Raw genomic sequence first — 26,425 nt, forward strand, 5'->3', positions numbered from 1 at the left:
TATATACACTATAAAACATACCAGCTCTATTCTAAGAATACACTACACTGTACTGAAACATGTGCTGCACTAAAATGACCAGCTCATACACTGAACCGAGATATAGGCCTACACTGAAATACTGTTCTGTTCACAAGATTTACCTCTATTTGTATATATTGTATATGTTTATTTACTACAATTTACTACTGTATGTAGCCTATCCTTATTTCTTTGGATAAATCATTAGATATTTTGTAGTGATTAGACCGAATATAATATTGTTTGGTCAGGTGTACTCCTTTAAGAATTATGTTTCTGTGTGCTAATTTATATTAATTATAATTTTTACTAGTCAGACCCCAAAATATTAACTAAAAGAGAGTCAGTCATGACAGGTACGCAGGAGAAGGGACTATGAATGAAAGCAATTTTGGATTTTATCTCTGATGTTCTAGTTCATTAAAGGTGTAAAAACTTTTTCTTAAAACTCCATGGATTCATTTTCAGTATATTGAACACTATGCGACCCCCCTAAGCGATTATAAGAGTAGAATGCTATGCAATCCTAGATATGTGTTTCGTTTGCCTATATCATATCATTTTAATTGAAAATGTGTAAAAAATAGGAATTGTTACAACGGTAGACATTCATAAAACTATAATCCATTTTAGTCACTACCTGTGACACGTCTCCCTTGAATCCAGCTGTAGGAGCAGAAGTGCCAGGACCAGTGAGGTTCAGTGTGAGTTGGTGTTAGGAGTGATTACTGTTTAAAACTAAAATAGTTCAACAAGATCAAATAAATGCTTTACTAATTCTTTCACGTGGGACTAAAAAGCACAGTTTCAATAATATGTATTTACCTGATTGCTCTTATAATTCTTATGCCAAAAGTTTGACTGAAAAGAGATTAATATATAAGAATGGGTCCCACTCCACCAGTGTTAGATGCCCACCCTTACTGTGTGTGGAACCAAGAGAAGATGTTTTAGCTACTCTGTTAACTTACAATTCACGAACAGAATAAGCCATACGTGCAGTAAAGTGTACTTCAGTATAGTACAGTATTGTCCTGTGCAGTGTAGTACAATAAAATATGAATTACAGTGAAATAGTGATCTTTTTTAGCTACATTCCTGCTAACATATAAACCAGAATCTTCTTTGCAACCTTCCTGCTAACTTACAGCAAGGTTGCAGTTAACTATGGCATCCCAGATTATCATTTACAGATATCTTGAATTAATTTAAATATATTTATGTAAAAGTACATTTATAGATATATTTAAATCATTTAAAGATATATGCAAACTACTTCCTGTTTATTTGGAGATATCTGTGTGTCGCCCAAGATGATCACTTCCCGTTCACGTGTTCATTAATTTCTATGCAACTGAATGAGGAAACAGGAAGTGATAATCTCAGCCAACATACAGGAAGTATGTTGCAGGTATCTCAACATGATTTAGTGATCGCTCTAAATTATCAGGAAGTAATTTGCAGATGTTTAAATAACTTGCAGATATCTCTAAATGATATGCAGATATCTTTAAAGAATTTAGAGATCTCTAAATCATTTAGATATATAGTTAAATCATTTAGAAAAGTCTGCAAATCATTTAGAGATATCTTTAAAAAGCACCTTAATTATATATCTGTAAATGGTTTAAAGATATTTGAAATTCAATTCAAGATATCTTGAAATTATTTAGAGATCTCAAAATATTTAAAGATATCTTGAAATATATTTTGAGATATCTCTGAATGATTATTTGGCTTGCCGTAGTAACCTGCTACCTTGCTGCTACCTAGGACATTTGCCAATGTCAATTGTCATATTAATAGGGGATAGAGAATTGGTCATTGTAATGCATGTGTAACCTGTAAGTCGCCCTATATAAGGGCATCAACCAATAAATAATAATAATGATAGAATTGTAGAGGTTAAGGACCCATGCCTTAATCATGATTAGATTTACAGATGTGGGATTTATGTGTCATATATATATATATATATGTACTGGAGATAAAGAGAAGGGTATTCAAGCTGCCTTATGCAAGCAGTTTAGGCACTAAACTTTAGTTACTCACAGGGATTATGCATAGATTATTAAAGTAACAGCATTTGTACCAAGCATAGGTAAATTAATCAGTCTGTAAAACTATGTGGGCAATCAGTAAAAGTGGCACTCTCATTTTTTTCTATATACTATATACATAAGGGATATATAGATACATTTGCAAAATGTAGTATAGTTCCCGTCATTCTGAAATGACTATCCCCATCAAAATGAGTGTCCATGCCATTTTGCACATTTGAACTACTCCTGTTTCAGTATTTCAAGATTTCACTTCACATAAAATTATCCCAAAACACAATGATGTGATATACCCCACTATTGTCAAGACTCAGTAGTACCACTGATGATGCTGGGGGGGATTGAACCTCCTAAATCACACATTAGACATATATTCCACACACATAATGCACTAAAATAAGTCACTGAAGAATACAGATGTCAAAATCTTTCTTAATAAAGGTAATTAGAAAAAATCAGAAGAGAAACCATTACAGAAATAAAAACATTTATTTATATTTTATATATTTATATATAATATTACATTCTCTCTCGCTCTCTCACACACATTCTCTCTTAAAACCAGTACAGTACAATTTATCCATTTCTTGAAAGGTTATAAATCGAGAACTGGCACTATTCGTCATAAGAATTACATAACTGGGCATAAATCTCTGTATAAATCGATAGTTTAAAGCTAGTTCATTTTCATTTGTTTGCACATAAAAGTATAATTGCAACCAACACCTGCAACTTCTTGATTTAGGCAAGAGTGTACATATAAAATATATGTAACAAAAATATTAATCTTTCTTTTTCCGGTTTATATTTGTTAATCTCGATCAAACCAAAACTGTAACATGTTATTACAGCAACTCTGAATACCTCTCAATAGCTGGATTGTTATGGTCAGAAGCCAAGCCAAGCCAAGACAAAATTCAACATAACAGCAGTAAGATTAAGCTAATACTGTGCAATAACACAACTGGAGAGCAATAAAAATAAGTACATTTGTTTTCCCTCACAAATCATGACTCCTATCACACAAAACCCCAGTTATTTTAAGACACCTCATGAAACAATCACGCATTTTATGTTACAAAATAACAACAAAACATTAAAAATACATCCATAAGTCCTTTTAGTTTGTGCATTTAAATGGTACATTCTGCAGCATCAGTTCAGAAATGGGTGATCAAAAGGATACACAACATCTATGATAAAAAATAATTACAATATTAACCATGACAACAATCATAATAGTGTACCACTTTTCAAAGTGCAAAAAGAGCAAATAGTTCAGAGACAACAGAAAATAAATAAAACCTGATGCCAATAATTGAAGTCATTTATTCCTTTATTGGTTTGTTTTCCTGCTGGTTCAGAGATGATTCCTGGGAGCACTGTTTCCCTTTAAGACAGGGTGTTTAAAGTCTTACTGTGATAAAAAAAAAAAAAAAAGTGCAGGCACTGTGAGAATTGTAGAACTCCGTTTTCAAGTAAAATATGAAGGTTTTCTTTTTTGGGATATATAGACGATTTCACGGTTTACAAACATTGCCACTGCGCGTGCAGCTGGGTTGCAGAAACCCAGTCGTGTCCTGGTTGCGAAAAGCATACAATCATGCTCTGTGTGGACATGGCCAGGATATTCTCTATCAAGACCTGCCGGTTGATTTGTGTGTACTCCGAACAGAAGTGCTACCTAGCCAGTGGCAGGGGCATAAAGCGGAGATGTACAAGACATGGGCTGTTATCAACAAGACCAGCAGCTTGAATTTTGGATATAAATGGTTACATGTTATGTACAGTAATCCATGTTACGAGTTTTCTACATTAAACGCTTTAGACTCTCCCCGTTTTGGAGCTTGCAGGCAAAGAGTCCTCCTTCTTGCACTATAAGCAGTCTGGTTAGAAGTAATGCTGTAAGATTGAAGATCCTCCACCAGGCCCTTCTCATTCTGACACCCAACTGCACAGCAATACTTTGTCTAATATTGTATTTTTTTATTTTAGACTGGCTTGAGGTGAGGTGTCCCTGCCAATACATTCAAAGGCAGAGTGCTGAATGTTTTGCAACCGGATTGCGCACATTCACTGATGACACATGCATGCAACTGATAATCCATCTAAATAGTGAACAAAAACAAACGCATCATGTAAAGTGTTGGTCAGATGTTCATGAGCTGACAATGAAAGGCCACTCTAAAGTACATTCCCGCAGTCAGCAGGCCAATCGCATGCTCCCTCAAACCGTGACACCTGAAATCCACGGAGGCCTAAAAAATGGATTTCAATTGACTCATTTCCGTCCAGTCTTCGAGATTGTTTCATGTTGCGCCCATGAGTGCTGTTAGGAGGGGAGGTTTGTGAGCACCTCATTGAGGCTCTTTGTGATGTGCAGGGGCTGGTTTCCCCCGAGTTCGGCAAGGCGTTCGCCCATGTGATCGTGCAGGACTTGGCACAGTTTGGCAGTAGCGGTCCGGGAGCTGCCGCCCCGCCCCAGAACGGTGCCGCTGCCAGTAGAGCTGCCCAGGAGGTGCCATAGCAGGGGCAAGACCTTCTGCTCCACCACCTGTGGCTTCCTAGGATACAGCTCAGCCACTAGGTCTGAAGGATAAGAGAGAGAGGCAGGGTAGTTTTCCGGCACATTGCACCACTTCGTTCTAAAGACGTCATTCTCCCCTGACATCTAAAATGGCAACACATCTGGTGGAGGATTATCATACTTCAGTATAATCCACAGGAGGTTTTACACAAACAAAGAAAAACTAAAATGGAATTAAATTAAAGTGATGTTTAATCTTATATTGGGTAAGCACCACCACATGGAATTCTGGGATATCTGGCAGTGGCTGCATTAGACAAGTATCATTAGCACTGTAAGTTCTCTAGATGGCGCCAGTCTGTCTTTACCGTCCACTTTTCAGACCAGTTCCTAGGCCTAGAATATCAGATGTATAGACTATCGATAAAAACTGTTTAGTAAATAAAAATGGTTAAAGAAAATGGAAGAAATCAAAGTTATGTGATCTTGACCTAATTTGGGATTTTACATTTTTTCTTCTGGAAATGGTGCCTTTCGAGGCATAAGTTGTGCGTTTAATATGGAGACTAAGTTATGACTCGAACTGTGTTGGAAACTTACAATTCCGTCTTCAACAGGTCTGAATAGTTACTGCCTCCTTTGATCTTTTGTAAACAGATATTTTAATAACAATTTACTTTAAAAATAAAGAACATTCTTTTTTTGTGTTCCAGAACAATTCCCTCACTTCTGGCCTACCTGCAACACACTCGATCAAGTCAACTTTGACCTTGCCGTTGAGGAACTTGGCCTTGGTGCAGAACGGCTGGAGAAGCAGGGTGTTGTCTACAATAGCAGAAAGAGACAGTTCAGTTTTGGCACTTCACACCTGCACTTCAGCATCAATGGGTCACTGGCAACCATTTCTCCTGTTCAGCTCTAATAATAGGAATCCCTGCAGGTATGCTATAGGACATTGAGAAATACAGCTGTATATGCTTTAAAGTAAGCTCTTCAATGAGGTATTTATGCAGAAAACAAATTACAAAAATCTAAGTCATATTTAGCATATCCTCACAAATAACAAGCTGCTGTGACAACCAGAAAGCCTGAGAATTGGCTGTTTAGATCATTGTATTTTACAGAGATCAGCTGACTGGTTGCTCATAGTGTCTGTTATTCCTTCATATACATTTGACAGGAGCTGCGCCTGTTGTGTCGAGAGCCTCACCCAGATTCTGCATGAGAGCCTGGACCGCATCGGCGGCTGCTTTGTAGATGGAATTGTTCTTGGAGTTCAAGTTGTTCTCCACAAGAGCCGGCACCACGATATAGACCACTTCCGACAGGCCGTCCTTCAGCAGCGTGGCCATCGTCTGCAGGGACTCCAGGGCGTGCAGAGTGACTTTGCTGTTGGAGTCTTGGAGGCGGGCTGTAAAAGCGTCAAAAACCTAAGAGGAAAAGAGGAGAAAGACAAGATGATTCCCCATATATAAATCGCTTACAGCTTAAATATAAATTTTCATAGCTGCAATTAAGTGATCACTGGTAGGGACACTCTCTCTGACAGGCCACCGCACTCATGGCCATGCAAAGGGCTTGAATTACCGGGAAGATGTTGGAGATGATCACATCTGGGTGCTGCTGACAGTCGGTGACCAACTGGTCGATGCCCTTGATGCGATCCCGGAAGTCTTTTGAATTGAGCAGACCTGTCAGCTGCTTGATGTATTCAGTCTTGTTCCTCAGGTTGCGTGGGGTGCCCTTTAAGGTGCCCTCCCCTGTCTCTCTGCTAGGACAGTAGAAAAACACACACACCTTCAGCAACTGGAGCCCTGGTCCCCACTATGAAGAAACTTGGAAAATTAGATGTATCAATGCCAGAGAATGGGGTGAAAGAAGCCCTTTGAGAGGAGACGTGTTGTGGACAGCCTACCTGGCAGAAGTGGAGCGTGGCTCACGGGTCAGTGATGATGCCCGCATTGTGCCACTGCCAGGAAGAGAACGCCGACCCCTAGCCGAGGAGGCATCAAGGGGCATATCTCCCAAACCCTGCCAGGAGCAAAGGATTGGCATCACACTGCTGCTCACAGACTTGCAACGCTTTAACACACAACACACAACAGCAAACTGGGCTTCTCCAACACACACAACCCCACACCAACCTCTGTTCTATTCACAGAATTGGGTCAACATTTAGGAGCCCAGACCCCAGACGCACTACCTTTGATCGGAGGCTGTTGACAGTATCCTGGACATGGGCCAAATCATTAGCCAGCAAGTTCTTTTCAATCAGTCGGTCAAATTTCTCGTGGAACATGACTGAATGCAACATCCGCCGCGCATGGTATCTGAAAGAGAGATCGATATTGAGAAGCACAACCCAGCATAACCACATCACATGCCTTCCTTTGGGTGACAGCAACACCTACGTAGTGAATGGCTGTTCTCAGTGACACACTCAGTAGCAGGCGATGTAGGATTTACTCATCATTCAAATCTTAAGTTCTGATTTGTGTTAGTCTTGACAAATTCCTAATTCCTAACTTCATACTTTGGTCAAAGCTGCACCATTAGATATACATTCAGTCGACAGCCCAGTGCAGTCAGGGGAAGGCCACTGAGGGAGTGTGGGTACTAACCGGGTCTCCTGAGAGGAGTCCTGTGACAGCTTAGCAACGGCAGGCAGGAAACGGTCGGTGACGTCCTTAGTGCCCGACAGCAGACGGTTTGAGCCCATCTTCTCCACCAAGGTAGCCAAGTGCTGGGCCATACACTTCCTCACCGAGGAGTTCAGATGACTGTGCGCACAGAACAGTGTGTGTGAGCCATTTCGTTTCTCTGACAACACATCCTCCCAGCTCCCAGTGTGCCCTCATCGTGCCAAGCAAGTGCGCTGTGTGCCTGTCAGTGTATATCTGGTGTCTTTCTAGGAGTGTCTGTGATATTAAAGCCTGATTTTTCAGTCTAATGGGTTTACTCATGAGAAATATTACCCGAGAGCATTTTTCTCAATCATATTGAGTGTGTGCCTGTCCCACCGTCCTGGTTTCTGACTGCGAGTGCATTGGACCTTACCTCAGACCCCCGCTGAGAAGAGCGTTGAGGGCACGGATGGGGTTGCAGTTCTGCACCATGCTGTCCAGCGCATTGTCCACATCCTGCCGGATAAAGGCGTTGGCTTCTGCAGCTTTCTGCAGCAGCACCCTCACTGCCTCATCCAGCTGCTGGTCCATCCCCCTCTGCAGATTGGCGAACAGGTCTCCCAGACACACTAGTGCCATCCGTGACACACCCGATCGCAGATTCTTCACCTGCACGCACACGCAGACTCAGTTCTGAACCACAATAATACATAGAACAACCCAAAGCATTCTGGGAATTCACAGGAAAGAGGGCACACCTGCTTTATGACAGCCAGGCAGACTTCGTGGAGTCGGGTCACCAGGACATCGGTGTGATAAAGTGACAGGGTCCTCACAAAAGTCACGCCTTCAATGTTCTTCTGCCTGCATTCAAACCAAAGGAAAAAATACATCAACACCACAGAGCTCACCAGGTATAAAGCAGGCTGACTACAAAGGTACTGCAATAAATATATAAAATAGAGATCATATGATGCTATGGCGCTTACCAGTCATCCGATTCCAGCAGCTCGAACACCTGGCTCAGAGCCACGTCAGGCTTGGAAAAGGGCCTCAACTCGGGAGCCTCAGGGCCGTCCTTCTGGGCTCCAGAGCCAGCCGACAGCTCATCTGGGGGCCACAACATTACACACATTTGGTGGGGAGAAGAAGCACAGTACTAGCAACAGCACACTGAATTGTGGATTTCCAAAAACCCCTTATAAAAGTTTAATTTGTTACTTTTTGTTTTTCGCTAACATCATGTTAATAGTAACAAAACCAGTTTACAGTCTGTAATGAATGGTTTAACAATGAGGCTGACCTGAGCTGTGTGAGAGTCTGGAGCGAGCCTTCTTCAAGCTGGTGGCCCTCTTGATACGAGGAGGCTGTGGGCTGGGGATTGCAGGGAATCTAGTAGGGGATAGAGGGGAGCTGGCAACATGGCCGACCTTCCGAGAGGCAACCATGGAATTGCGAACATTGCCATTCACACTCCGACCTAATAGCAAAAACAAAAACAAAAAAATGACTGTACGTCACAAAGAACTGAGATTTTCTAGGCATGAACCCAAGTCAAATGAATAATCCTATCACAAGATAACTTTGCTTTGGATGATGAGTTTGTGTCACAAAGCAGAAAAACATTCACAGAAAAGCTAAACAGAATCGGTTCTTGAAGGATTGTGCAGAGATTTATGCAAGACTGAAAACAGAAAGGAGAGAGAATAGTATTGCTCCACATTACTGGACGTCTAAGTGAAAATGCCAGCTTGACATGGAGTAAGTTTATAAAAATGAAAAGATTATAGATTAAGACAGAGAGAGAGAGAGAGAGAGAGAGAGAGAGAACAGATTAACATGCTGTACGGATTTGTTAAGAGTCTGGTTGGCCGCATCTCTGACCTGCACTGTGAGGCGTATCTGGAGGTGACGCGGTGAGATACACGGGGTCCTCTGAAGACATTTCCCCGATGATCATGCGCAAGCTTTGCTGACTGTTCTCCATCTTCTTCATCTCCTTCTGGAGGCTGAAGTGCTTCTGCTCCTCCAGGTGACGCATCCTCATTTTGTCCCGGGCCGACTTGGACAGCTTAACTTTAGTCTGCACAGCAAGACCAGCAACAAGTCACTCACACTCTCAGACCAGCCTCGGCTGTTTTTCTTAACACTGAATTTTCTGAAGCCTTCAACAAATATATTTTAAAAAGTTTGGGTTGAGAACTCACTGAGCACAGGAGAGTAGCTTTCTATACATGAATGGGTGAAACAAAACTAAAATCAACAGGAAAATAAGTGCTTCTACTTACCCCCACAGGCTCCTCATTGTCCTCGGGGGGATTGGGGTCCTTGTGCTGGACGGTCTCTGGGTACATGGAGACCGACAGCTCAGTGCTGCGCTTGCTAAGACCGTCTCCATGCTCCGGAGAGGACATCTGACGGGAGAGTGGGCTGGAATGCCCGAACACTCCTGTAAACACAGTGTGACAACAATGAGGACTGGAACTGCGCTCGGCTCACTTTATACTGTGCATGGCCCGATACAACGCAGCCCGGCACAATGAGCCTGTTGAAAGCCGTGTCTATTGAACACTCCAGTCTGACTGCTTTGTGTTTGCATGGCAACCAGAAGACTCCAGGTACTGCGGGAGCAGCAGACACCATACAATCAGAAACCAGTTGCTATGTTAAACACAGCAACACACCAGGAAGACGGGATACGACAGGATGAATGGCTGAGACACTGGTGCCAAGTTGTGTCAGGTGGAGTGTGATCTAAAGATTTCAAATTGACTAAACCTCTGAAAGATACTATCCTGTTGGTCTCCTGGTGACCTGGTGAAATATTTCCTACCATTTATTATCCCCCAGTGCAGTTCAGTTTTCAGTCAATAGATTTTATTTCCTGGAGGAAGAACCACAGGTAAGTTAAAAAGCTAAAGTTCACAACCGGCTACCAAAAGGCATGGGAATGGTGCTTCCAATCAAGATCAAACTACTTCACACTCTTTCATGTGCATACAGACCAAATAAGAGAAGAAGAACTGAAGGGCATGGAAACTGAAGACACCCTATAGGGAACCCTCACATAACAGGGAGGCAGTAAGGGAGAGATCAAACATTATGGTGGCACATAACCATAACCAAAACCAGCCACCATAGCACAATGAAGTGGGGAGATGGAGAACTGACCTCTGCCCACAATGCCTTCACTCATGCCGCTGACAGGGGAAGATCCGTTCGTACCGGATGGTGGTGGTCCTGGAAGAGAAACACTACATGAATTCCCACTGAAGCAGCATGTGGTAGTCCTTAGAGGGCACCTGAAGATCCACTTCCAGATTAGCCATACCACCCAAGCCATCAACTCACCCCTGGGGGGTTTGGGAGCTCTAGGGGGCTCTCGGACCAGTGTCCTGGCAGAGGGCGAAATTGCCCCTCTCTGCTTGTCCTCCTCCGTTTCAATTGTCCCGTTAGAATAGGGGAGACGTTGGCCCACCACACTCACATCCGAGGTTACCCTGTCCTGGAGCAAACCCCCTACAAGGCAAAAAATACAACACCTCAGCATGCTTCCAGCCTCTTCCTCCAGGATTTCACAGAATACAAACAAACACATCCACGTGAATCAAAGTCCACCAGCTCTTGTTGTTGGTACCTTGGTTGGGGCTGCACTCAAGAGGGCCTGCTGCCTTCAGCTTGGCAGAGGAGAGTCTCACCAGGCGAGGCTTCGTAGCCACGTTAATGGAGCTCCCGGACCTGCAGGAATAACTTCAGTTCAGTACACACTAAAGAGGTCCATATTCTACAAGCACCAGTCCAGTTGGCCCTGTTCTATGTATCCATCTTGACTGAGTTCCTCCTTCTTCTCATCATTGCTGCAGCCTTCTCACATCTCGATCGGTCTGCTCTCTTGCCCCACAGTGGCAGAATCGGCTGCCCTCGGAGCATTAAAAGCACTTTCCCTCATCCTCATTAAAACAAATCAATTTAGATTACACCAGCAGAGCTTTCTTTCCTGCCCTCATACCTTAATGTTATTCACAGAGATTAATTTGTATAATGACAATGGTAATATTGCCTACACGTGACACATTGTAGGTTTGTTATTGATCAATCAAGTAGGTCATACTGGACAGAGGTATCTGTTAAATTACTTTTATGATAATAAAAATAAGAATAATTACCATAAAACTATAATAAATCTATTCTGGGATAAAACAATGTGCCTGTCTATGCATATGTGATGCTTGTGTATGTTAAGAGGAAGAGGAAAAGGGGTAGACTGACTTGTTGCCGCTGGGAAAGGTGTTTGTGGGTGAGCAGAGCGAGTCCTGCAGGCTGGACAGTCCACTCTCGCTCAGAGGACTGCCGACAGAGGGCGAGGTGAGCGAGGACGAGTCCAGACTCGGCTCCAGCTTGACGGCCGAGTCAGGACTATCGGGGTCCGGGTCGGAACCACTCAGCTTCGCTCTCTTCTTCGCCGCACTGTTCCTCAGCGACTGGAGAGAGATAGCCATCTGGAACAAACACACAGAAAGGCAGTGTTATTCCCCTGTGCCTTACGCAGCCAGACAGCTACAGGGGCTACAGAGCAGGCTCAGCAGACGTTTGCTGTGAAAAGGACAGATGATTAGGGCAAGCAGGGAACCTGATGAGGAGCACAAGTAGCAGGTGAAATTACTGCTGCTGCACAAAAGAGACTGCATTCTGAAACCTCCATACTATTTGAGCTTTTTGCGTGGATGCCCAGTGATCAAACTCTCTTCTCCACAGCAATAGCCTTGACGCCTCGATTGTCCAGCAGAATGCCCAGCAGGTAGCCCTTATGAAGAAAAACGCAGTGTTCCCTGACCTCCTCGTGATCCTTGTCCTTAGTCGTGAGCTCGGACAGATCCAGCTGAAGATTCCTCTCCGCTGACTTCTCCAAGGGAGTCAGTGGGTGGCCGGCCATCGTGTGGTCCCTGGGCAAGGAGTTTGTGCCGCGAGGGATAGGAGGCACAGGCCTGGCCCCAACGAGGCCACGGCGGGAGGTGGAAGGACACAGCCTTTTCTGAACAGCTTCATCTGAAGGGCACAATACACAGGAGTTACGGTCAAAATATTTTAACTCAGCTTAACAGTGTTAACTTGATTTTGCAGATAAACTGTGGTGGAAAGAAAAGAGGTAAGAAACGGTTTCAAAATATCCAAGTAAACCTAATGAACATTTTGAGACGACCCTAGAGATTTCAGAAGAACCGGTGTCGCTAAAGGACCACTTTAGGTAAAACGACAAGGAATAGGAAACGGAGCATCGGACACCGGCGAGCGCTTGCCTGCAGTGTGCTGGGGGCTGCTCTCCCACTGGACAGACCTGGCGCCGGACATGTGGACAGCCGCGTCTACTGTCCTGTGAAGCGGCGGGGAGTTCTGCCTCCCCCCAGTAGGGGACGCAAGGGGATAAGAGGGCAGGATGAGGATGCCCTGAGTCGCAGGGTTGGAGGGTAAGGAGAGGGTGCGCTCAACACTGTGATGTCCGAAGAGAGAGCGCGCGGTCTTGGCAGACAAAGTGGTGCTGCCGTGAACTGGCACTATGGAAACAAAAAATATCACAATCAGTCACAGAAGAATAGAATTTAATACCGTTGTATTGTAATTACTATCAATATTATTCTCAGACATACCAGATGTGACATACACACACACACGCACATGCAATTCTGAGTTTAAATGCCCTGGTGATTGCTCTGTTAAGAAATGAAAAATCTCATTTGGAAAGTAATGAAATCTCAACTGCTTGCAATCTAAAGGTCAGGTTAGTTCCATCAGCCAAAGGGGAAAGCAAAGCAGAGAGCGAAATTGTACAATTTTTGGGAACAGAAGAACTGCCAGTCAAAGCCAATGACACAATGTGACGCAAAGCTGTAACAGCAGAGCTGCTCATCCTTGATGCTTCGTCTGCTCCGAGTCATTCACAGCCTCTCACCTCTGGGCGATTTAAAGGTTTAACAGTGAGTGAGAAATCCCTAACCTGAGCATTACTGAGTGTGCTGCTGGACAGGGGGAGTCAGGAGTTTAAGGCAATGCTTTTCTCCCCCTGACATCCACCAAATAAAAACGTTAAGAGTTGCAGTGTCACCCCCTGCGGTCTCACCTCTCTCTCTGCGGGAAGAGTTGGACCCTTCGAGGAGCTGCAGATCAGAGTCGACGCTGCCGCTCTTCCGGGACATTTCCTGGAGGCCTTTCTTCCCTGAGATCCGGGGCTGGTGGGGCTCTGGAAGGAGGAACTGCATTATCACTGGTCTGAATTTACCACCTCATTCTCAATAACATCATCTCTTGTGTGTATTCACTTGTACATACACCAACCAGGTTCTTGCTTAAACAGAGCACAGATCCTGCCTCTAATTCTGCTGCGTTTCCACCTAGCCAACGCAGAGGAGTATTATAAACCTTTCTGTGACTTAGAGATTAAAAAAAAAAAAGAGTGTATTGTTCAGTTTATCATACCTTTATTTACACCCCCATACAGTTAACTGTGTGTTAATCTATAAAGGCCTTAGATTAGGCCTAGGCATTTGTGGGCTAAAAGCATTTGTACAATAATACTAAGCTAACATGGGGGTTCTCTGATCGTGGAGTGTGCTGTTCAGGTATTATCCGCTACATTTCTGCAGTAAAAGGCAGCAGGCAAACAACACAGCTCCTGTTAAAGCAGGCCCAGTCTTGCCCAGAGAGCTCAGAGCAGTACACTTAACACCGTTTCATAACACGCTCTCCACTGCCAAAAAATCAGGGTTTCACACACACTCACTTGAAGAAAAGGGTGTTTCTCATTCAACCCAACTTTCATTTTGTCGGTACTGCACCCAGCATCTTTTATTTCCCAGAAAGGACCAAATCAAACAAACCAGTTACCAACAGGGGGGCCCCGGCGATGGAGCACATGAGGAATACAGATTTAAATTGGACACGAAGAACATGTAATACAATAGCTTTGCGTGTATTTCCAAGACTCGGAAAAGGTCCAGTTCCTCTGCTTTGCTTTAATAATAGAGATTTTAAACTCACAACAGATCTTGATGTTTCTTTCATAACACAGGCATAGCAGTTTTCTGACATGTTTTAAAACGTTTACCCTGATTAGAGATTGGAATGACAGACACACAGGGACAGAGGAAAAACAGCGGAAGAGAACTGACCCTGTAGCAGCCTGCAACTCAAGGCAACAGCCAGAGCAGGAAAACACAATCATATAATCACAAAATCACATGTGAGTGACACCAATCCTGGAGTATTGTCCAGAAACTTCCATCTGAGTCCTATCAAAACACAATTATCTCGCTCATTCCTAAGGTGCTTCTGGGGTCTGAAATTGCTCTGAAACTTACAGCAGAAAAGAAAAGCGCAGTGCATTTGAAAGCAGCTCTGCTCCTGTACTTCAAATCAATCTTGGATTGCTCCTTGTGATAATCTTTGTTTTGCAAAGCCCTCATCTCGCAGTGCTTCAAAGGCAATTTGTAATTATGTGAGCGAACATTGGCAAGGATATTGGAGTGGCTGGATTTCCAGAGTGGCTGTCAAACTCCCAGTAGAAAGCAGACCAAATTGCCTACATTTGGATTGGAAATGCTTGGTAGTCTGCCTCATCATGGTCTCTAAGAGACCCAATTTAGAAAACATTGCAAAGCCAATCACTTGAGCTGATTTTCTCCAGAAACCACCAATTTCAGCTGTAACCAACTGCGATACAATGACAACAAACAGCAGATAGCAGTGAGACCACAAACAGCAGCAAATCTATTGACTGGAGGGAGCTTAGTAGAAAGGAGCTGGTTTGAGGACAGGGGTCTCTGTGGGATGTTTCTCCCCACACCTTGAGAAACTTCTGTTCCAGCATTTGGCAATGCACTCTCACAAAACACAGGCAGGCACTGAGTGTAGGACTACCATGAAATGTTAATATGCATCTGCTGCTACCCGCTGGCTGCTGTAATCAATCTGTTATTGGGATTAAAAACAGCCTGTGTATAACAGTGTTAACCTCTTACATAACATTCACACTATGCTAGAGCTCTAGCCACCAGTTACAGCAGTGCAGGCCAATTTCCATATCCAAGAGAGCTACATCACACTCCTCCTGGAAAAACAAAGACCTGCAAAAGGTTGGGGGTGCTGTGAACTGTTGGTAGGTGGGCAGCAATGCTTAAAGGCATACGCTGAGGCAGCACAAAGCTGATCTCACTGTACATGTTGAGCAGGCAGGTATAGTCTGTGAACTCAAAATAACTAAAGAATTCAACTCCTTTGTACTTCCAACTGACAAACAGATAATCTGAATGATGCAAAAGCTCAATCCTGTCACAACTCAATACAGTATTTCCTAAAATTTCTGTCCATGAGGGGTCTAATGTACAGGATGTTTACGCTTCAATAATTTGCCATCACAGGAATACCACTTCCCAAGAGGCAGGTGAACAGAGAACTAACAGAGCTCAGTCAGAAAAACACACACACACACACACACTTTCTACGAATTATAACTAGAAACTCCACAGGGTACAAGTTTGTAATTTGCAGGCATGTCAAAGTCTTTATACCATCTAGGCCATAGAATCAGATATAGTGGACAGATTATGAAAACAATATATATATATATATATATATATATATATATAGTGTAAACACAGTGGTGCCACAGAAAATAAGCCAAGGGAAATGAACACTGACCTCAGGAGAAATTAAAACGCCATCAGTGCTGCCTTGGTGTTAGTACTCATTATTACAGAACAAATAAATGGCTTCCGTCTTACTATAAAAAACACCTGCTGTCAGCACCTGCAGTGTGTAAGGGCCAGTAGGGCCCCCAAGTAAAAGCAAAGACGGAAAGGAAAGAGCTGATAGCAGGTCAGTTAGTGATAAGCACCTGAAGTAAAAATGACAATGATCAAATACATCTTTGAAGCTTTCTACAGAAATGGGGTTGGAAAAGCCACAGAGCTGCTTTCTAATATGGTAGCAACATCTGTCACAGGTCTGTAAAGCCTGGATCAGTCAAATAACATTTGATGTCTTCCTTCAAATGCCTTACGAGCAAAGAAGACAGTTTTCCTGACTGGGTTGAGCTGAGGGAAGGGGCAGGGGGTATGTAAGGCAAGAAAGGAGGAAGCAGTTGAAATCCAGGGATCATCGCAACGTATGACTCCTCCCCCACACACAAGAGCTGGAAAATGCTGCACCTTGGCAAGGCCGGTTATTTTTGATTAAGTAGATTCATCCAATCAAAACTCTGCTAATTTGGTCTTCAATCCAATTTATCTGGATCTTGCTTCCTCCTCGCTAACAGTGACAGTGGGGAAGCCTCTTTCCACGACATCTGCTAATCAAGCAAGAGCTGTCAAAGAACCTGGAGCTACTCAAACAAGTTAGCCTACCACCATTTCTGCCCCATAAGCTAAGTATAAGTGAGCTGAGAGGCACCACTTGTTTAACAATGTACTACTATCGCTTACTTGTATCGACAAACAATTTGAAACTACAGACAGGGAAATTAAAGGACTAAAAGCAATCTAAAACATAAAACCGGACTTACCAGAGCTATCCAGCTTGGCAGATTTCTCTCCTGCTTTTCCAGTTACAAACAAGTCGTCCTTATCTCGTATTTGAGAGGAGGTTGTGAGTTTAGTAGATTGAAAATCCACATTGAAAACCTGTGAGGAAACAAAAGGTGAGGGGTTCATTTAAAAATAAAAATAAAGGTATTCTGGCTAAAAAGTCTTTAATACATACTGTGAGACAGAGTGTACCAGTGCATAAAGCATTCTTTTAATTAATTAACTGTATGTCTCCCTCCTATACTAGTTATATATTTACAAACAATAAAGATAATTCAGACACATACGTCCATCAAGGTGGACCCAGGAGGCCGTGATGTATTCTCAGTAATAAACAAGTTCCATAACACTGCCAGGATTTGTCTTTGGGGCCAGTTACCACTCACAGACTGCTGGCGAAAGGCGATGATAAACTGAGTAGACTGGATAGGAATTCATGCTGCTGTCTGTATAATGTTTACATACCAGTGCACAGTAAAAACTAAAGGGGCCTCAAATCTAAACAATGTGCTTCACCAGTCCAAGAGTGCCATAGTTTATCCCTGACCTCTTTGCTGCTCATTTCATACCAACACTGTCCTATATGTGTGAAGTAAAATGTCCTTGGTGAGCTACACACCTGCATGAGGAGGTATAGTATGCAGATAACCTGTGACTGGTGGGCTTATCAACCCCCCTGTTATAGATACCCAAACTTCAGGGGGGAAGCAGAGTGTAAAACAGTTAATTTTTCTGCATTGCAATTATGTAACATTTACAGCTGTTCTAAAAAAGCACTGTTGTCGAGTTTTGTTGCTTGGAGACATAGTGGGGCTGCTGTAGCTACTGCAATCAGCGTTTCTCTGTAGTAACCGCTCCACATAGACCAGGTACTGAGGCAGGAGAGGTACTTCATTGCCAGCGTGTGTGTTTAACCACAATTAAAATTACCTGTCAAAAAAGGAGCATCTTTACAATAGTGGAACTTGAGGCAGTGGGGAAAAAAAGTCAGTGCCTTGATTAATACTTTTGGATATATATTAAATAAATGCCTGAAGTGAAAACCCTTTGAATTGGACCCCTAATCCTGATGTGCACAAAGCGTCACTTCTTCTCCAGCACCCCCGTGCCTCAGAGGGGTTCAGTCCGTGGGTTTGTAATCTAATTTCACACTTCACTTGGTACGACAGAAATGATATGGAACCGCATACGTATAAAATTCAAATAAGTCAGAAAGCGTGTTATTTCTAATGATTGGTTACACTTGGAGAAGGACTAATTACCATCACACAGCTGGTATGAATTTAAGATGTTTCAACTACGGCAATTAGGAAGAACGGGGAAAACAACTAATTTAAACAGAATAAATCCATAGAGATAAAGGAAGGTTTCTCTCACTCAGTAATTGAATTTACTGTGAAAAATCAGATCTCTGGGGCTTTAGAAAGCAAGGCCTGGACTAGACCACCAATGGGCTCTTCTTTCAATCTCTCCATCCAGTAGGGGTCTCCATGAATGAGCAGAGGTTCTCCTGACTTCTCTTTAACACATTGCACCAGAATTCACTCAAAGCACAAATTCCCAAATCAGGTCTAAATAAAGGAACATATGCCAGTGATTGCATCATAAACTACAAGGTAAAGCACAAGATGAACAGCATATCAAGTTAAAATTAAACCATAATAAACAATATCCACTAGTTCATTTTCAAACTAAAGTTCCCCAATGTGAGCTACATAAAAACAACACAAAGAATACTGGTGAGCAGGGTCTTCAGATGGAAAAACAGAAATATGAAGAATGTCAGCCGGTTCAAGGTGTTACAGTAGACAAAATCCTATGTCAATATCTTCAATGTCTGGACAAAAAGCTAAACATCTCTGTACCCATTCTTAAAATACTGGAGCAATCTCTTGACATAACTCACAGGGGAGACTTGCATTAGGGCTGGATAGCCTTCAAAGCCCGCTACTTTTTTAATCTAATAGGAACAGGCCGATATCTAGTACTCCGAGAAAGAAAAAGAAAGTATTGCAGACGGACGATGAGCTCTAAGAACGTCACTTTGGGAACACCTCAAAACTGAAAGGATTATCAGAACAATAGGGTTTCCAAAGCAAAACTAGGTCATGCGTTCAAACATGCTACGGCGAATCGGACTGCAATCTAATACGGCCGGCACCCTGCCACACAAATTTTTAATATGTGTTTTTAACAAACGTGTCATTTTACAGAGTAACCACACGCAGCACCCTTTCAGAAGACACCCTTGGTTACTTCTCTGTATTAGGAACGACGCAGTGCAGCGCTCTCGGAAATCTGTCACAGGGCTCGGCTCTTGTTTTAACAGCACACGGCATGTCAAGATTCATCTGGGAACATGATCCCCATCTCATTTTCAGAAGATAACACTTGTACAGTATGTAACTAGAGGAAGTCGCTGCTCTCCAGAAAGCTAATATATCAGAAAGCTATGGCTTGTTCGTGCCTGCATACTGATTAGTCTCTTCAAGGGAGTCTTGCAATTAGGTTGCCAAGCACTTGATTCATTAAGGTAACTGTCAAAAAGACAATGTATAGTTAAGATGGGCATTAGACTTATTTAAATCACAATAGAGTACTGTGTCCAATCAGTGAAATTTGATTATTAGGGTTTGAATGGCGACAAATTATTTTCTACAGTTCAAGAAAGAAAAAGCAAATCATAGCATAACTAGAAGAAACGAAATACAGTAGACCGAACATTTTAAACATCTAGGCTACCTGTCCATATCTGAGCGCTCTTGAAGCCTAGAATGAAGATCTACAGATGTGCGATTGTCAGCTGTGGTAGGTTGAGCTACTCTTTCTCCATCTCCAATTACTGTATTTCCCACAGCCCAGCGCATAGGCTGATCAACGCAGAGGGCCACAGGAGTAGGGTTTCCTCAGCAGGGATTAACGGCACTTTGATGTTGAAAGCTCAGAGCTTAATCCATTAGGGAGGTAAAGAGAGAGAGCAAAGACAGGCAGAGTCCCTGATAACATTTTCACTCAACCGGTCCCACCTCAATCGCCCAATCAGAAAAGGGCCAGGTTTACAGTTCATCGAGAGTGGGCCTGTCTCGCTGCCAAGGCCGTTCATGAATTACACATACCATGACTCCACACAGACCACTTACTCATCGATTCAGAACGAAGTGACAAAGTGCTTCTACTTTATAAATAACACCCATTGTTGCAGGGCTGTACTGGCGGTGATTTATAAAATTAGAAGTTGACAGTTTTCCCAAAAACAGTTCTCCTAAATACACAACATTAATAAGATCCTTACTGGACAACCAAGACTCGTTTTAATATTTAACAATGATAACTGTCCAAAGTCACTTAGACGAGCACAAGCGTGATTCTATTTTCGTTTTCCTTGAATCCCTTGGGTCTCAGTTCCACACCTCCAGCATGCCGCCAGTTGCACCTAGCTCTGACTCACTGTGGTGGGAGGATTGTGTGGGGGGGCTACAATCTCCTCCCCAGCTCTCAAACATCCACACTGTATCATAGCAACTGCAGAAAAATGGATTTAGAATCAGCCTCTGTGGCGTGAGTGCACAAAACCCCCAGGAAAGCATCATTTGGCCTTGCATGCCAATACAACTTAGCGCCACAGTGACAGGAAAAAGAATGCAGCTTCTATTGAAATGCTGAAAGAATAAATCAAGGCTGAATTTGGGGGTTTCTCCTATGGATTCTTATTTTTCTCTGGCATTTATTACACCTATTTTCAAACGGTGTCCAATGTGTGCAGAACTTTAGACAGAGCAAGCTGCAATATTCTGTGCCATAACTGACACTAATCAAATCTGCTTTGCTCCACACCAGAGGAGTACCGTGATCTCAGGCTGGCAGAAAACGAGTGCATTATCAGCAGCACCCCTCCCAGTGCTAGGCCTCCATGTCACACTAGACTAAAAGCATCTCCTCTAAAAATACATGCTTTCAGATGCTTTTTTTCCAGCTTGACAAAAGGAAAGCTAAACCATATTCAATCAGTGATCTAAGTGTGAGTCATACTTCAGGCCTTCATCAGTATACCATTCAGAGTGTAATTTGAAGCAAACAAACAATGCAAAGAAGATTTCAAGAGAAAGGCTGCAGACAATTTGCATAAATTACATGAAACTGAGCAGATTATATAAGTACAGTGAACTGATACAGGAAATAACAGCATTAGTGCAAAATGGAATTATATGGTATAAATAGCCCCTAGCCAGGTTTTTATCCTGAAGAAGACAACTGAACTGTCGAAATATTCTTATTTGTATTAATTTATTTTGGGGCGCATCTTTTCTACTATCCACTAGCCCTGATTTTGATTTAGAAAATCTGCCAGGTGGAAGAATGCCAGATACTCCCCTAAACACAAACACTTCGAGATGGATTGTCGTACAGTAATAAAGTGTCAGGTGCTTTTATGTATTTCGAATACAGTGACATGTTGAAATCCAATATAAAAGCCCCGTGAGAAATAAACAGCTTTTACATCAGTGCAGCCCAAACTCGGTCCTGGAGAACCCATATCCAGTTAGTATTGTCAGACACCCGAAAGTGTTAGTTTAGAAAGACTGGGGAACACATTGAAGTCATTGATCCATCCATCCATCTTCGAAACCGCTTATTCTGGTGAGGGCTGCGGGGAAGCCGGAGTCGATCACAACATGGCATACGGCGCAAGGTATGAATACACCCAGGACAGAATGCCAGGCCATCGCTGGGCAAGTCATTGATCAATTAAGCAAATAATTTGAGCATTGACGTCTGAAAAGGATAGTTAATTGTTTATACCAAATGATCTCTTAACAACCAAATTTAACAATTCACCTGCTTAATTGATCATAATGAAAATGTTCCAGGTGTTAAGAAATGTAAGATTGAGGGTTACATATAACACCTGTTGTATAGGGGCACTCAAGGTCTGGGTTTGAGCAGCACTGCTTTAGACGGACACCCTGATAGCAAGAGGAGGCTTGGAAAATTGCCTGAAGGGATAGCGCAATATGTAGGCTAAGTAGTGCGTGTCCATATAAGTGTTGATATGACTCAGGACTGGAAGATGTTCTCAATGTTACATGGAGTGTATTCCAGTTGAAGACACTAGCAACAGAGGTACATTGTGTACAGAACAGTGTCAAATGCTCCCAAACAAAACTACTGTTTATTCACAATTCCCTCCGGAAAACACTAAACCATCTTCTCATGGCAATGCACTAGGTAAGCTTTGCACCTAAATTGCAGTTTATAGGAAGCATTTCAGAACATGTTTGTTAAATTAATTCAAGCTGCATTAAACAACTACATTCCATACTGAGGGTTATATGCAACTGTTCCCTTGACACCGCTCTAAACAAGACCATTTAAATAAGCTTGTGGGTTGGGTACAGTGCAAGTGCTGTGTGAGAGGCAGTGTTTAATGAAATGCATACATTTAGCACAGAACCTAGATCTACTTACAACTACAAGATTATTACAGAAAAGAAGTCAAGCTAGGCGAGGACCTTCTGCTTCTCATGTATCTCTTGTAGAGTGTTTTGGGGAAAGTAATTGTTTAATTCATGAAAAGAACAAAAAAAACTGATGTATTTATCATCCACTGTATTAACTTACATTATTTTAGTTGTTAAATTATCTTTGCAATATTGCTCAGGATATAGGCCTATACTTCATTTTAGTTGAGGGGAAAAAAGCACAGGTTTTATTATTATAGAATGGGTTACCTCTAATATTTACTATATAGGCCCATTTATTACTAGTGGGTGTTGTAGGTAATGATTACCTATGTAATGTAAGCCTGCTATGGGATGTAATGGACTATTGCATATCCAAAGAGTAGATTGATCAACTGACTACATATTGATACATAATCAGACTTGATGAATTGGTTGATTGATTTAGTGGCTGATCAAATAATTGGCTAAATGGTTATAAATACTGATGAACGGACTGATTAAATGTCTGATTTGATTAAGATGTACTCTATGGGGGCATCTTTAATGTGACCAATCCTTTGAACACTATGACGTATTGTTTCGAACGCAAGTACCCAAGTCGATACATTATGAGCAGTATGACGTAATATAAAAATAGTTACATCTTTCAAAATGTAATATTAGGTAGTCTAAATGATACTTTGCATCATACACATTTTATAATCGTAAAAATCGTTTCTATGCATTCCTTAATAAATCAAATTTACGACTCTATATTTGATATTGTCTATATGCGTGTGCGTGCCTTAAATATTTTGTAACTTAGCCTACCCATATTTAACATTATTGACAAAACCAAATATGACGGTCTCCCTCTTAAAGAATTGCGCATTAACTTAATTGTATATAAATAACGTCAAAAATGAGCATAAGCATTACACAAAAAAAGGGAAACCTACCCCAGGAGTGGACTTGGTGTCTGTCGGGGACATTCCTGTTGCGGGAAGGCTGTCCTTTTCCCACGGCAGCTTATTCTTGCCTTTTCCAGCACTGATGATCCGCTTGTTCACAGAGATCTCCTCGGCTTCGGTCCACAGCGGCTCCCGGTCCGACTCCGACAAGTGGCTCTGGGCACTCTGGATGCGCCCCCCGGCCATCAACCACTCCACATCAGCTCCAGAGCCGAACTGGGGTCCCCGTCGCTGGCCCGGCTTGGGGATAGTCAGTGCATATTCCACCATACCGTCCGGGGTCAGTTTGGGGAGGCTGTGTCTTGCAATCCGGGCTTGGACGGCTGCCATCAGACCCTCCACGTTTCCATTTAGCTCCACCATGTCCACAGCCTTCACCAGAGGCTGCGTTTTGCCAGAACCCATGGAGTGCGCAAACAAGGCGAAAAGCTCCAGGGCGGCGTGGCGGACTTTCCTTTTGTTGTCGGCCAGACAAGGAGACACACTGATGCACAGATGTTTTATATCCAAGTCCCTTCTTGGGTGGGTCAGAATGGAAGCGGTGATAATGTTAACGACATCCTCCCTGACTCGGGAGTTTTTATGCTTGAGGTATACGATCAAAAGATCCAGCACTTTCTGCGGCCCCACAATCCTCATGAGCTGCATGTAAACTTTCATGTATTCATTCCTGGTAACGGCGCGGGTATCGCCCAGGACTTTAGCCACAGCAGAAACGAAGTTCTTCAGATAGGTTTCCACACTGTATCCCAACTTCTCAATGACCAAGTTGAGGACTTCTAGAGTGCCACACAAGACTTTAAAATTGCTGTCTTCCAATAGTGTCCGTGTGAAACTGATGAAATCAATAATGTTTTCAGGAGGCACTGGGTCTATGTCCAGGTCGTAGATGATGCTCTTCAGCTCATCCACCCCGTGGGTCCGGCTCTGGTAGTTTTTGCTGTCCAGAAGGCGCTCATGTAACTCGTGGGGTATCAATCCAAACTTCATGGTGGCAGGGTAGAGGACTAGTGCGCCAGTCACACAAGGTAAATGGTAGCGCCTGTTTTCTGGAACCAGTTTCGGCAAGACTTTCGGCCTGCGAGGGGATGGCTGAACATCCTGGTGTGGCTGTGGACACTGAAGCTCACCCTGGAGCCCCCGATTGGAAATGAACACAGAGTGGTCCTGTACAAAGTGCTTGTGCAGCCTCCTTAGAGACCGTGGCAAGCGCTCAATGTAGGAGTTGTACGTCTCCTCTCCAAGGTGCCGCCTGATGTGCTCCAAGGTGATGTATGGCAGAAGGGGGTCGTCCGTCTCAGCGCAGACGTGCAGTTTTATGGTCAGGAATGCAATCAAGTCATAGAAGTCAATGTTTTGGGACTCTAGGCTGAACAGGACCGCAAGAATGGCAAACGTGGCCGCCCTCACGCTACCATCTTGGTTTTCCACTTCGGGTCTAGTTACACCGAGGAAGAGCTTATCGGGGCTGCGCCTGTTGTGGAGAAACTTGTGCAGAGTCTGCAGCACACATCTGCGCACGGCCGGGGTAACACTGCCCAGTTCACACAGCAGCTCCTGCAAAATCTGTGCCCTGAAGCAGTGCAGATCATCATCCGGGAGCGCAACTATTTCCAACACGAGCTGTGTGCAGGCATTGCTGACATCTTCTCTTTTATCGATTTGAAAAACCCTTTTAATAGCTTCGAGCACATCTGCCTTGTTGGCATACAGCAGTTTGCCGGCGTTTACCCGCAGATGTGCACGGATTTGCCGGACAGCTTCGATGCGCCTGCTCGCTTTGCGACTTTGCAAAAGTTCAAGGATGGCATCTTCTCCAATGGGACAAGGAGTCCGTCTGCTCCTGAACGAGGGGGTGCCAAAGGGTGCCCGAGTCTTGCCTGGCGGCAGCGCTGGAAGTACTAGTACTGTTTTTCCGCTATCCTGATTTGACATTTATGAATGGTCGTCTTTCCTCTGTAATTTGTTGAATTTGAAGCCATAGGCTAGACGAGACTGATTTGATTTTAAGCTAACTTGGCCAGCGCACCAGTCGGTAACGCCGCGTATTTAAAACGTTGTCTAATATAACCAGTTCACAGCAGAAAGAAAAGTCTAAACAAGTACTTGTAAAGATAAGGAGAAGGTCGGTTACCAAATCCAGAGTCTAAAATCAAAATGGTTCCGATGGCCAATGTTCAGTGCGTTCTTCATCCCTCTACAGACTGTGACCATCCAGCGCCGCAACATTTCCGAAATGCAAAGAGCGCTGGCTGCACTGTTGCTATCCCACAGCAACCACAACACAGTGTGACTTCAAAATGGCCGCTGACGTATCAATAGATGTCATGTGAACAAACGGAACGCTTCCATGGTGACGCCAGGATTACCATTCCATGGAAGTGACGTAGGAGGACAGCGTGGGAATTGTAGTTTTACAGCTGATTTCACAGCCCACGGTTAGCACTAGCCTATTTAGGTAATCCCACACTGGTGCTAATCTACAATGTCCATGAAGGGCAAAGTGAAATTCAAAAAAGGTTTCAAAATTAAAAACGAGGTGGCGAAATTAAAAGAAGAGTGGTGGAATTTAAAAACAGGTGGTGAAATAAAAAGGTGTGCATGTTCCAAAACGTCTGGTGGAAGTAAAAATGTATGCCAGAAGTGACTGACAGGAAACAGGTTTATGACAGGACAGCATACACCGATCAGCCATAACATTCTGACCACCTGCCTAATATTGTGTAGGTCCCCCTTTTGCCGCCAAAACAGCCCTGACCCATCGAGGCATGGACTCCACTAGACCTCTGAAGGTGTGCTGTGGTATCTGGCACCAAGACGTTAGCAGCAGATCCTTTAAGTCCTGTACGTTGCGAGGTGGGGCCTCCATGGATCGGACTTGTTTGTCCAGCACATCCCACAGATGCTCGATTGGATTGAGATCTGGGGAATTTGGAGGCCAAGTCAACACCTTGAACTCGTGATTCATCAGACCAGGCCACCTTCTTCCATTGCTCCGTGGTCCAGTTCTGATGCTCACGTGCCCATTGTAGGCGCTTTCGGCAGTGGACAGGGATCAGCATGGGCACCCTGACTGGTCTGCGGCTACGCAGCCCCATACGCAACAAACTGCGATGCACTGTGTGTTCTGACACCTTTCTATCAGAACCAGCATTCACTTTTTCAGCAATTTGAGCTACAGCAGCTCGTCTGTTGGATCGGACCAC

General features: G+C 43.3%; 1 protein-coding gene across 4 annotated transcripts; it reads right to left on the reverse strand.

Moving 5' to 3' along the window:
- Positions 1 to 2,551: 2,551 nt before the first annotated feature.
- On the reverse strand, positions 2,552 to 25,495 carry togaram1 (TOG array regulator of axonemal microtubules 1). 4 transcript variants are annotated; one of them, XM_066694247.1, is made up of 22 exons: positions 23,208 to 25,495; positions 16,786 to 16,903; positions 13,348 to 13,467; positions 12,530 to 12,784; positions 12,067 to 12,278; positions 11,502 to 11,731; positions 10,870 to 10,970; positions 10,584 to 10,751; positions 10,404 to 10,472; positions 9,521 to 9,681; positions 9,117 to 9,315; positions 8,536 to 8,712; positions 8,222 to 8,342; positions 7,991 to 8,096; positions 7,666 to 7,901; positions 7,230 to 7,388; positions 6,812 to 6,938; positions 6,524 to 6,639; positions 6,196 to 6,376; positions 5,819 to 6,038; positions 5,347 to 5,433; positions 2,552 to 4,670 (listed from the first exon to the last, which is right to left on the reverse strand). In XM_066694247.1, the coding sequence occupies exons 1-22, from the start codon at positions 25,152 to 25,154 to the stop codon at positions 4,414 to 4,416; spliced, it is 5,367 nt and encodes a 1,788-aa protein (XP_066550344.1). In that variant the 5' UTR covers positions 25,155 to 25,495; the 3' UTR covers positions 2,552 to 4,413. The 4 variants fall into 4 exon arrangements, with proteins under 4 accessions (XP_066550344.1, XP_066550343.1, XP_066550345.1 ...); XM_066694246.1 differs by having other exon boundaries at positions 6,196 to 6,379; XM_066694248.1 differs by lacking the exon at positions 7,230 to 7,388 and having other exon boundaries at positions 6,196 to 6,379.
- Between the last annotated feature and the right edge of the window lie 930 nt (positions 25,496 to 26,425).

The sequence above is a fragment of the Amia ocellicauda genome, chromosome 21 (genome assembly GCF_036373705.1).
Source record: "Amia ocellicauda isolate fAmiCal2 chromosome 21, fAmiCal2.hap1, whole genome shotgun sequence".
In the NCBI taxonomy this organism is placed as follows: domain Eukaryota; kingdom Metazoa; phylum Chordata; class Actinopteri; order Amiiformes; family Amiidae; genus Amia; species Amia ocellicauda.

Bases quoted from the DNA above. Each gene is read 5' to 3' on its own strand.
- togaram1 (XM_066694246.1), bottom strand. From the start codon at position 25,154: ATGTCAAATCAGGATAGCGGAAAAACAGTACTAGTACTTCCAGCGCTG. The intron at 10,752-10,869 runs GTACCAACAACA...TTTGCCTTGTAG, and splicing joins TGAGTGCAGCCCCAACCAAG to GGGGTTTGCTCCAGGACAGG. The intron at 6,039-6,195 runs GTAATTCAAGCC...TTTTCCTCTTAG, and splicing joins TCATCTCCAACATCTTCCCG to GTTTTTGACGCTTTTACAGC.